The 12,805-nt window shown below is 44.9% G+C and overlaps 1 protein-coding gene across 4 annotated transcripts in view; it reads left to right on the top strand.

Annotated features, from left to right (window-relative positions):
• YWHAH (tyrosine 3-monooxygenase/tryptophan 5-monooxygenase activation protein eta) overlaps positions 1–12,515 on the top strand; it is a 13,753-nt gene extending 1,238 nt beyond the window's left edge. Inside the window, exons 1-2 of one of the 4 annotated variants that reach the window (XM_027771631.1) lie at positions 295–435; positions 11,065–12,515. In XM_027771631.1, coding sequence (XP_027627432.1) covers positions 310–435; positions 11,065–11,718 — 780 coding nt within the window. In that variant the 5' untranslated portion in view covers positions 295–309 and the 3' untranslated portion in view covers positions 11,719–12,515. Of the gene's footprint in view, positions 1–294; positions 436–6,650; positions 7,006–7,110; positions 7,130–11,064 lie in introns of those variants that run through there. The other 3 variants (XR_003549331.1, XM_027771632.1, XR_003549330.1) reach the window with 3 other exon arrangements.
• Positions 12,516–12,805: the final 290 nt, after the last annotated feature.

Here is a 12,805-nt window from a genome sequence, read left to right on the forward strand (position 1 = left end):
TGCGGGGGTGGGGTCTCCGGGGAGGGAGCCGTTCGGGGTCGCGGATGCAGCTCTGCTGGGCTGGGAGGGCGGGGGTCGCTGCATCCTAGCTCCGAGTCCAGATGGGGGGAGGGGGTGCCCGGGGGATCGTGCAGGAGCCACATTCCTCTTTCTAGACCGTTCTACCGTCCTGGGGGCTCCTTCCTATCTCGCTTTCCTCCATTCCCCAACTGGTACTCAAAAATCACCTCGTGAGTGGCGGCGGGTCTCTCCTGCTCTCTGCCACGACCTGAAGCTCTGCTCCCCCGAGTGGCCCGGGTTGCACCTCCCATGCCGAGAGTCTGGCTTTGTGCACCGAGACCCTCTTCCTGCAGTCTTGGCGTGGACGCGGCGGAGAGGGCGGAGGGTGAACCTGTACCCCAGGTTCGATGCTGCGATGTCTGCCTGCAGACTAAAGTGAGACTTGGTTCTAGGGGAGACGAACCCGTGTGCCTTTGCATCCCTGAGACCCTCAGAGCAATTCCGCAGCTTGATTTCCGGTGAAGGAGACGTGCCCAGCCACGCCCTAGCAAATACCGTGGAGTAGACACCACCTGCATTTCTGAGACTCTTGCGTTCTGGTTACCGGCTCCTTGACTCTGTCCCTGTCCCCTCACGTTATTTTACATTTTCTCTAAATGAACATTCTCTCTGTGTCAAGGTCACATAGTGGTAGATCCACTTCTGCCGCCACCAGCCGGCTATGTTCATCCAGTGTTCAACTCCTGAGACCTTGGAGGGTCCTTTTGGATTCCGCCTTAGACCTACTAACGTTTCAGAAATTTTGGGGGTGAGAGTAAGAGACCTGCATTTTAAGTAGCTCTTGTAGGCAATTTTTAGCAGATTTGAGAACTGCCATCCTGAATATGTCCTCTCACTGGCCTTTCAAGGAATGTCTGAAAGAAAAAGTTAAAAATCCAGACTTCCTTGAAATTTTAGAATCTTCTGAAAAGCTCATTTCGAGCTTTTCGATTTTGACATTAGATGAGATACTGTACTTGAGGCCGGTACAAAGATAATCCAGGTAAGAGATTCTTGGTGTGGTCTTCTCCGGGTGCCGGCACAGCACAAGTAACCAGAGTGCGGAAGCTAGCAACAGCAGGGCCCAGGTGTTAAGTCCTTGATGGCCCTGGGTTTGAGCACTCTGAGGTGCTGCGGTGGTTTCCCTAGGATTTGGCACCTGATGTATGCAAGTCTGGGAGCCCTCTTTAGGAAAATGAATTGAAAAGCCATTTTGCTAATTTCACAGAAACTGGTCTGACTGTATAACGTATTTTCTTGGAAGGGTCCTTAATAATTAATTTTCTCTAAAGTCACCTCTGTCCACACAGCAAGTCACACTTACATTTTCCCCAGTAACTAGGCGGTATTGGAATTAGGCAGGCTGTGGCCTCTCTGAGCATTTAGTGAGGCCCTGCTCACCCTGTAAGAGGACTTGAAGGCTGCAGAGGTAGGAACCTTTTGGATGTTGGGAAAAGGGATGTGGCTGGAAGGAAGGTGAATTGAGGTAAGGAAAAATGCCTAGAAGGAACACCCGGGAGCTGTAGGAAACCTGGAGCAGCTTACCTTGAAATGGGAAATAGGAAAGACTGGAGAGATACTAATAATGAAATTTCATTTGCGTGGAGAAGAAAATGAGCTTTCTGGTTGTATAAGCAGGCTTGAAAAATTCTTTCCTGCAGCTTGCTACTGTACCCACCAGTAAGGTAGCGGTGTGCAAACTAATGGACCTTTCTGTTGGGAATCTAACGTCCGTATGTGAAATGATTGATGGTAGAAGAGCCAACCAGCATGTAAATTCAACCCAAGCACTAATTTTCATCATCTCACAATTGTGATAGATCATTTCCTCAAGGTAACCTCTATTAAAGTAAAAGTGCTTTCTTGGGGTCAGTATACCTGTTACATTAACATTTTTTTTGCCCAAATTAACGGATTATATTTGGACTTGGCAGGTGGCAGTGGAGAACCGTTTGTTTTACCTGTTAAATTGGTGCTCCCAGATTAAATTCTTAATGTTACTTGGATGATTCAGTCCCTGTTTTATTATCTAAGCCTTAGAGCCTTCAGAGTCTGAATTCTATTAATAGTAACCCTCGGGGGTTACATGGACTTGCTTCTAGGCAGTAGAAGGGCAGGTAAGTAGAGTGCTCCAGAGAGAACGGAGCGGCCCTGACCGAGGGTGTGTTCTGATGCCACCATGCTGTGACCTTGAAACTTACATCGCTTTGCTTTGGGACTTTGGAAGTATAAAACTAGCAGTGTCCGTATTACTAAGTCAGTTTTCTCTTGTAATCATCTAACCTGTTTTCTGTTTCCTTGATAATTTGACCGATCACCTAATCACATTGCCTGCTTGTAATGATTGATGTTCCTTATTCTACCAGCGTCACCTGGAGGACAGTTTTGGTAAGCCGTTTAGAAAAATCATGCACGTTGGAAACGGCGCTGTCGCCTCAGATCCATTGACAACACGATTCCCTGTCTCACCCCCGAATTTGAGGAGGCAAGAAATGTTTCTGAAGTGAAATGCAAAGGAGTATCTTTAGGTTCTCCTTATTTCAGACCTAGTGGATTACAGAATGGAATAGTGGAGAAAAAAATCTTGTGAAAGATTCTAGAACCCAGGTCCTTTCTAGGCCAGGCTTACAGTGACCTTACAGAATTCCAAACCTCTGTAAAATGAATACTGTATTATTTTATGAAAACTCTGAAGTCTAAAATGGGATTGTTAGTGCATAATATTAAGTGATTTAAGGAACATGGGAACATTGAAATCAGATGCATGGTGACCATTCATGGATAGACATAATTTAGCCGTGTCTCTTATTGTCCTGAATCATCTGTTTTATATTAAAGCGTAGGTGGGAATACAGGAAGCTTTAAGATAGGGGCAGCATGGTGTTTTAAGCACTGTTACTGTTGATTACAGTGTTCACAGAGGACAAGGAGAAATACGAGAATGGGAAGAGTAGAGGAGTATCTTGAGTGCAGAGAGCAGAACTGCAGTTTAAGGAATCAGAATTGGAGAGGAGCAAGCACTTGGCCCGTCCAGTGGCAGAAGGCTCTGATTCCAACAGCTGTGAGATTATGGGGAGTCGGGGGACAAGCAGCTGGTGTGTAAGAGGAGAGCGTGACCGAGCGGCCCAGGCTGAGATGAAATCCTTGTTGCAGTTTTTTTTTTTTTTGGAGAGGTTTTTGCTATAGGGCGTGCGCACTCTCCAGACAGACAGAGACAGACAGAAAGCGAGAAATCACCTCCCAGGGGGGATGGCCATGCCACAATCCCTTCTCCTCTGTTCTCCTCTCGGGATCTTGGGCATGCACGCACACGCGCCCGGCGTGAGTTTTAAGCCACCGGGTTCGGGACGTGAACCCGCGGTTGACTACATTGGAGTCCCGCAACATAGCCATTATGCTTACTGCTGGTCCCCTTGTTGCAGATTTTGATAAGGATGGTTTTAAGGCATATCAAAATGGTGGTTAGTGTGAAATTGCTTCCTTAAAGCCACATTGGTATAGTTTAGAATTCATAAAAACCTCCGGAGCTTTGTTTCTTATTACTTGATCATTTGAAACATAATTATCTCTTTATCATAAATCAGTTTAAGAAGGCCCTGGATTATTCTTGAAATGGGCTGAATTAAAAGGTGCTTCAGGGGCCTGCAGGTGGTTTAGTGTAGTTAAGGTGCCGGATTCTCATATGGCTGACCACAGTTTAAGTCCTGGATCTGGCAGATTGAAACTCATGCCGGGTGCATTTATGTGTGTGCCCAAATCCCAAGAGAATTGACACGGGATTGTGGTATGGCCATCCCCCTGGGTGGTGATTTTTCACTCTAGTGAGTGTACATACCTTATGACAAAAAGCCTTTAAAAAAATAAAAGCACTTCAGGTGGCAAACAACTCATAGAGCTTTCTGCACTGAAGTGGATGTTAAGCCTCATCAGAGTGTGGGTTTCTAAATTACCCGCAGGACAACTCCCACAAAGACCCCCCCTTACTTTAAAGAAACCAAAAATGTGTTTTTTCACCTTTGGGATATCATGTTAGTGGTAGACTGCAGTGTCCTGCTTTTTGAGAAATACAGTTCAAAAAGGAGTCCCGGGACTAGCAGTTAGCGTAATGGCTATGTCTCTGGACTCCCATGTAGTCGACCACGGTTCGCGTCCCGGACCTGGTGGCTTAAATCTCACGCTGGGTGCGTGTGCACCCAAGATCCCAAGAGGAGAATGGAGGAGAAGGGATTATGGCATGTCCATCCCCCCTGGGGAGCGATTTTCCCCTTTCTGTCTTTGTCTGTCTGGCGAGTGCACAAGCCCTATAGCAAAAACCGTTCCAAAAACAACAACAACCAGGAGTCCCCAAATGTGTTTTCCATGTTACAATCAGAAAATGGATAGAATTTATCTTACCTGTTAGTAAATGGTAGCTATTACTCAGTGGTTACTTTTGTCATTTAATCTGTAGAAGATAGGTGCAGTTATGTTAACTCCACTTTACACATGAGAGTTGTTTCATTTTCTCAGTCAAATGTTAGTAAGATGTATAGTTAAGTTTTGAACTCGGGAACAACGGATGGTGTAGTAGTTAAGTCGGTGGACTCCCATATAGTTGACCGTGGTTCGAGTCCTAAACCCAGCAGCTTAAAACTCAGGCTGGGCATGTGTGTGTACATGCCCAGAATCCCCAAAGGAGAATGGAGGAGAAGGGAATGTGGCACGGCCATCTCTCTGGGGAATGATTTCTTAGTTTCTGTCTCTCTTTCTCTGTCCCTCTGGCAAGTGTGTGCACCCTATAGCAAAAATCTCTCTCTCAGAATAAAATGAAGTCTTGAATTTAGAGCACTCATTTTAACAAGCGTAATGGTATTTTGAGAAATTATTTCATATTTTTGGCATCAGTTGTGTGTCCTTATTGTCTTTAGTATATTTTAGAAGCCTATAGGCTCTCAAGTTACAGTCTCTCTCCTTTTTTTCCTTAAAGGATCATTTTTTTATTTAACTTTATTTATATTAATTTGACCAGGGAGCGACAAAGTGAGTGAGAGAGAGTGAGAAAGCAAGCTGCCAGGTCCGGGACTCGAACTGTGGTTGGCCATGTGGGAGTCCAGTGTCCTTAACCACCACACCACCTGCCAGCCCCAGTCTCTCTCCTTTTTTTTAAATAATTACTTATTTAACTTTATTTACTTAAATTTGACCAGAGAGTGACAGAGTGAGAGAGAAAGTGAGAAAGCAAGCTGCCAGGTCTGGGAATCGAACCTGTGGTCGGCCATATGGGAGTCTAGTGCCCTTCACCTCCACACTGCCTGCTGGCTTCAAGTTATGGTCTCTGAAGTTGCTGGTAAAATTCCTCCTGGAAGCCAGGTGGAGGAAGCCCATCTCCTGCCCACTTCAGCCTGCACTAGCATTCCCTTCTGTGGTGGTGGGCGTTGGCACTTCCGCGATCGGAACCTGGCACCACTTCTAAAGCCTAAACTCCTGGTGCCTCCAGGGATAGTAGCATGCAGTAATGCCATTCAGATTAGGTTGTATTTAATCCTTGTCAATCCCTATGAAAATATTTAATTATGTTAAAAGCAAAGCAAAGGCAGTCTCTAATGATACAAGGGTAGCTATTTCATTTGGCTAATGTTAAGCTTGTTTACCCTGAGCTTGAATTTTAGCTTGTCTTGTGGCCTTAAAGAATGGCAGCCTCATCCTAGTTAGGATAGAGAGTTAGCCTGGGCCTGTCTGGGGATGTTTCCTTCTAGCCTGTGGGGAGTGGTCTTCCCAGTCCTGGGGGGCAAGTGGTGAGCCATTGAACTTGGGGCCAGATGGGAGCCTTGCTTCCTGGGCATTAACTTGTGAGAGTCAGCCAAAAAAACTTTCATCCCTCTAGCCTGCCTTTTGTTTTATTCGTGGGATTCTGTCAGAGTAACTTAAAGATTTTTTATGATGGAATTATTTACCTGATTGTGAAAATCATTTTTCTGTTATATTAACTCTTAGAAGTAAGTTGATAGCGTGTGGGTGTGCACAATAAAGAGCCATAGGTGTGTAGTTGTCAAGGACGGGGTAGCTGTTCAGTAGGGGGAATGTTACCCCGACTTGGACTATGTGGCTCGGCAGCCCAGGGGTGGCATTTTTGTTTGCTCAGTATTTTTTTTTTCATTTCATTTTAGTTATTTATTCATTTATTTTAATTTGACGAGAGAGAGAAAGTGGGAAAGCAAGCCACCAGGTCTGGGATTTGAACCATGGTCGGCCATGTGGGAGTGTCCAGCACCTTAACCATCACGCCACCCGCTGGTCCCAGCATTTTTTTTTGGAGAGGCTTTTGCTATAGGGCGCATGCACTTGCCAGAAAGAGAGACAGAAAGCAAGAAATCACTCCCAGGGAGGATGGCCACACCGCAATCCCTTCTCCTCCATTCTCTGGAATCTTGGGCATGCACACACACACAAGCCCAGTGTGATTTTAAGCCACTGGGTCCATGACTCAAACTGTGGTCGACTACATGGGAGTTCAGTGACATAGCCATTACGCCAACTGCTGGTCCCACATTTTTTTTTTTAAGAATTATTTTAACTTTATTTACTTATTTTAATTTGACTAGAGATGGACAGAGTGAGAGGAGGAAGGAGGGAGGGAAAAGTGAGAAAGCAAACCACGAGGTCTGGGACTCGAACCGTGATTGGCCATGTGGGAGTGTCCAGCACCTTAACCACCAAACAACCTGCTAGCCCCTACTCAGTATTTTGATGTTGGATGTTTCCTGGGTTAAGAACTTTATAGATTTTCCTAAATAGTCCTTGTGCTGTTTTTGGCAGTTGATCTATTTTTAGTCACAAACACATAGTTTATTGCCTTGGGAATAGTGGGAGGAGGCCTTTAGGGAGTTTTGAGTAAGGGAATGGTGTCATAGGGAGATAAATGAATTAGCAGCGGGCTGGGTTATTTGTGACATTTAGTAATGCCGGGCAGTCCTGAAGGAAAAACGGGTAAGGTGGCTGCTCTGGGGGTGGGAGTTGGTGTAGCCAAAGACTTTGTGGTGAGGACATCAGTAAAAGGACTGGCAAGAAGTCCAGCTTTCGAAAGAAACAGGTAGAAGGGCCTTCGGTGATGGTAAGTGCTGATTCATTTCAGGTTTTCAGGAAGATTTGGGAGGAGAGGGGAGGTGGACAAGAACTCAAGAAGGCAGGGAGGCAGGAGCAGAGGTGGGACAGCCCCTTAGAGGTGGGTTGTAGCCACGTGAAGACTTAGCGCCTAGGTTGGCTACGCCGAGGGCCGCTATGTGGTACAAGGTGGTGGGAGTGAGTGTCCTAGTGCCCTAACTCTGTTGAAGTAGAACGTTGAGAGCTGCTTAGGCCCCTCCTCTCAAATTCTGTCTGCTCCATGTTCCTAATTAGAAACCGTTTGGAAACCCCTGTAGTAGATTCAGTGTCACTTTCATAGGTTCTGTAGATGATCATCCATGAGAATCATTACTGATGAGTAATGTGGCCTGGTTGGGGCTATTGGTATGTCACGGTCCTTTCCATTACACCACACTGCCTCCCAGTGTCTTATAAGTGATGCAGCTGTGAGTTCTCCTGGCTCCTATATTTTGGTGTTTGAAGTGTTGGGGACTCATACTAAGGTTAATGGGGGGTTATTCACAATAAACATAACTGAGACTGGCCGGAGATCTCTTTTGTCATCTGATTTGACTTGGTCTATACTTGTCCAATCTAGGGAAGAAACTCAGTTTTCTTTAGTTCTGATCAAGTAATAAATTATCTTGAAGCATTCTGTAGGTTTTCTCTTATTAACCGAGTTATAACCAAGGAGTATTAAAAATACTATATTTAAACGTATCCAGCTATTTCCTTGTTAGGCTCTGGCTGGGGTTCTAAGAACAATATTTGCTTTCTTAGTTGTTAGTCACCCTCAGCTGATGCTAATAGTGATTCATTCAGACTGGCAGGCAACCAGATGATTGTTACATAAACACATACTAGTAAATGATTTTTTCCTCTTGGTGAAGGTGTCATGAGTATTGCTCAGTTGCCTTTTTTGGCATTTTATTCCATCGGAGAAAGGATATGCTTGTATGAATTTCTGAAACCCACAGACACCTTCAAATTTCATTTTTTTTTAAAAGAATTATTTTATTTGTTTGTTTATTTTAATTTGACCAGAGAGGAACAGAGAGAGAGACAGCTGCCAGGTGTGGGACTCGAACTGTGGTTGACCATATGAGAATCCAGCGCCCTTAACCACCACACCACCTGCTGGTCCCGACACCTACAAACTTCAGCTTCATACTTGTTTTTGTTTTTAGATTTCTTTTTTTACCATAGGCATGTGTGCTTGCCAGTCAGACAGTGGGGGTAGGGGTTGAGAAATCATTTCTCAGGAAGGATGGCCATGCCACAGACCCTTGGGTATGGAGACAGCTAAAGTGTAAGAAGGAATGAGGAACCTGCTGGAGTGAAGTAGAGGCAGCCCACAGGACAGCACAGGACACCCTGAGGAGTGGGGTTTGGTTTTTTTGAATAGATAAAGGAGAGACAGAATCCTCTGTTAAGGAGTCAGAAGAGAGAGCTGGCATTTTTATTTTGTCTGGGGTTTGGGAGTAGGGGGGAACTTAGAAACTTTAATTTTATTATTATTATCATTATTATTGCTATAGGGCATGTGCACTCATACGAGAGGGAGAGAATGAGAACGCTGTAAGATTCGGGGCTTGAACTGCAGTCAGCCATGTGGGAGTAAAGTGCCTTAACCATCATGCCACCTGCCGGCCCAAGGTTCTCTGAGTTTTACATATTGTAATGATTACATTTTTTGGTTATGTTCTTCAAACACTGATTCCCCAAACATATCATCATTGTTTCAGATATTCTGATCTTCCACTGCTCGAGTGGTGGTATACCATTTTAAGCATGTCTAGTTGAATATGCTGTTGATAACATTCTCCATTGAACTTGGCTTCTTTCTGCCATTGGTGAAGTTCTATCCTGATAGTTAGATTTAAGTATGGCTTTTTTGTTTAGTGTTTTATGGTTTCTTAAGTGATTTGGTTTCTTTCTTTTTTTTTAATTTTTTTTTAAATTAAAGACCTTCGGCCAGCTTCACTGTGCTGTGATAATGCAGTGCTCTAGAGAGGCAGATCTAACATGGTGACTGTGGGTCAGATGGCTGGCCTGGCCGACTGGAGGAGGGAATTACAGCGTGGCCAGACTCTTTTACTCTCCCTCTCCTCATGTGCATATGTATGTTCTATCATGAATAAAGAAAAAAGGAATTAAAAGATAAATAAAATGGAAGATCTTTAATAGTAGGTCGTTTTAGGGAATCCCCCTGCTTTGTTGAGTAAGATACAGGCTCTTAAAAAGAAAAAAAAGGATTATTTACTTAATTCCATTTGTTGTTGTTATTATTATTATTACTTAATTTGACCAGAATACAGAGAGAAAGGGAAAGCGAGAAAGCAAGCTGCCGGGTCCACTCGATCCGTGGTTGGCCATATGGGAATCCAGCACCATTAACCACCACGCTATCTGCTGGCCCCAAGATATGGGCTCTTTTGAGGATCTATGAAATATTCTAGGTCAATTTAGTAAGTTAATGGCTTCACTGAGGCTTATACTAGGGCTTTTTGTTCTAAGTCTAATAGTTCTAGAGGCTAGAAGTTGAGCATTTCATTCTCCTCTACAGGAGAATCTTTCTTTCCCTCTCTCGGCTTCTGGCTACTTTTGGTGTTCCTTGACTTGTAGGTGCATTACTGCAGTCCCTGCCCCCTATTGTCACGTGAGTGTCTCCCTTCTGTCTGTGTCTCCAAATCTCACTTTCCTTATAAGGAAAGTCTTTGGATTTAGGCCACACCCTAATCCAGTATGACTGCATCTTAACTAATTATACATGCCAGGTGCCAAAGAGTCATGTTTGCAGGGACCAGGAGTTAGGACTGGTGTATCTCGGGGTTGGGGGTGGGGTGGGGCACAGTTCAACCCATAGCAAGTCTTACCTTCTTTCTACTAACTGACGCTGTTTCACCTGGAGTTGGCATCAAGGGAAGTTACAATCTGACATTTAACTCTTCCACTTGGAGTAATGGGTGCTTCCATGCTGACGGCCATCAGGCTTTCCTGTCAGGTCACGGTAACGCTCCCTGTCAGCTTTACTGCGTAGCTGTGCTGCCCTTCCCCAGAGGCACTCTGCTGTTACTAATGCTTTGTTCTCCGGTTTGACTTGGGGAGGGCCGGGAGTATCAGTGGGGAGTAACGACAGGGAGAAACTTCTGTGAGATCCCTGTGGTGTTGGATCTCATCTGTGAAGCCCCTGTCATATTAACCTGTATTTGAGGTGAGGTTGGTGTTTTGTGGAGTGGAGAGCTGGAAGTAGACTCTGGGGCAGACTCTAGGCATCCCTGATCACCTGGCAAAGAGATCATGCAGTCTTTTTTTTTTTTTATTGAGAGGTTTTTGCTAGAGGGTGTGTGCACTTGCCAGAAAGACAGAGACAGAAAATGAGAAATCATCCCCCAGGGAGGATGGCCACGCCTCAGTCTCTTCTCTGTTCTCTCAGGATCTTGAGAATGCACGCATGCACACTTGCCGGCGAGACTTTAAGCCACTGGGTCTGGGACTCGAACCACAGTTGGCTACATGGGAGTCCAACGACATAGCCATTACACTCACTGCTGGTCCCGAGATCATGCAGTCTTAATGCTCGGAGTGTCTGCAGAACAACTGAACGCCTCAGGATTATTTTCTTCACCATTATGTGCCGTCACCTCACTACCTTCTGGGATTATTCTCGTGGGACCTGAATGGGGGCTTTCTCAAGACCTTACCACATTTTAAGTTCCAAGTATTTATCTCTCTTGTTAGAGTGGTTTTCCTCAGATAAGCCCCATGTCTGCATTGGTTTTGTCCACGAGTATTGTTTATTCTCAAGTGACTGGCCCATAACCCTTTTGCTTGAGAAGAATTGTCGATTATGTTGAAGGGAAGGTTTCTTTCCAAGATTTGTAGACTTGGCTCTCAACCTTTATCTTTTTTGGGGTTTTATAGGTGACGGAGCTAAATGAACCTCTCTCCAACGAAGATCGAAATCTCCTCTCTGTGGCCTACAAGAATGTGGTTGGTGCCAGGCGATCTTCTTGGAGAGTCATTAGCAGCATCGAGCAGAAAACCATGGCTGATGGAAATGAAAAGAAATTGGAGAAAGTGAAAGCATACCGGGAGAAGATTGAGAAGGAGCTGGAGACAGTTTGCAATGATGTCCTGGCTCTGCTTGACAAGTTCCTCATCAAGAACTGCAATGATTTCCAGTATGAGAGCAAGGTGTTTTACCTGAAAATGAAAGGCGATTACTACCGCTACTTGGCAGAGGTAGCTTCTGGGGAGAAGAAAAACAGTGTGGTCGAAGCGTCTGAGGCTGCCTACAAGGAAGCTTTTGAGATCAGCAAAGAGCACATGCAGCCAACGCACCCCATCCGGCTGGGCTTGGCCCTCAACTTCTCCGTGTTCTACTATGAGATCCAGAATGCACCCGAGCAGGCCTGCCTGTTAGCCAAACAAGCCTTTGACGACGCCATAGCTGAGCTGGACACACTAAACGAGGATTCCTATAAGGACTCCACACTCATCATGCAGTTGCTGCGAGACAACCTCACCCTCTGGACGAGCGACCAGCAGGATGAAGAAGCAGGAGAAGGAAACTGAAGATCCTTCCCGTCCCTGGCCCTTCCTTCAGCCCCACCCTCATCATCACCAATTCTTCCTTGCCACAATCACTAAGTATCTAGTGCTAAACCTATCTGTATTGGCAACACAGCTACTCAGACCTGCTCCTCCCGTCCTTGGGAAGCAGTTTCAGATAAATCTTCATGGGCATTGCTGGATTGATGGTTGCTCTGAGCCCAGGGGAGCTCCCTTTTTGAATTGTGCAGAGAAGTACGTTTTGAATGAGGCATTTTACTATGCCTAGTGATCTGTGGGAAATCTAGGTGAGAGTAATGAAGGAGTTTAGAGTCAGCCAACACAGGCTACAGCTGATGTTTGAAAGATCCATTAAAAACAAGCTGATAGTGTTTCGTTAAGCAGTACATCTTGTGCATGCAAAAATGAATTCACCCCTCCCACCTCTTTTCTTCAGCTAATGGAAACTGTTAAGGGAAGCTGATACAGAGAGACAACTTGCTCCTTTTCATCAGCTTTATAATGAACTGTTTAACGTGAGGTTTCAGTAGCGCCTTGTTTTGCCTCTTTAAATTATGACGTGCACAAACCTTCTTTTCAATGCAATGCATCTAAAGTTTTGATACTTGTAACTTTTTTTTTTTTGGTTGCATTTAAGAATCATGGATTTATTTTTTGTAACTCTTTGGCTATTGTTCTTGTGTATCCTGACAGCACCATGTGTGTCAGCCCATGTCAATCAAGATGGGTGATTATGAAATGCCAGACTTCAAAAATAAATGTTTTGAAATTCAGTGGGTAAATAAATGCTGCTTTGGGGATATTGTCTCTCTGTGTATGTCCTTGACTGTTCCTCTCCCAGGGAGCTGTTTAACTGTTCACCCTTTTGGATCCCGATTTCAGTCTCAAACACGGAAGCTTTTAAAGTATTCCTGCCCTCCAAACCCATGACATATTTTGCAGCACACACATAAGACTCGTCGAATTTTAAGGTTTCTGTAAACTCGGCACGTAGTCTTTTCTGATCCACTCTTACTGATAGCTGATGGTGGTGAGTGAGAACAAAAATGCAGAACAAAAGAATGCTTCCAGGGTATGGACCTTTGACAGG

The sequence above is a fragment of the Tupaia chinensis genome, unplaced genomic scaffold, assembly GCF_000334495.1.
Source record: "Tupaia chinensis unplaced genomic scaffold, TupChi_1.0 Scaffold000226_1, whole genome shotgun sequence".
Taxonomy (NCBI): Eukaryota; Metazoa; Chordata; class Mammalia; order Scandentia; family Tupaiidae; genus Tupaia; species Tupaia belangeri.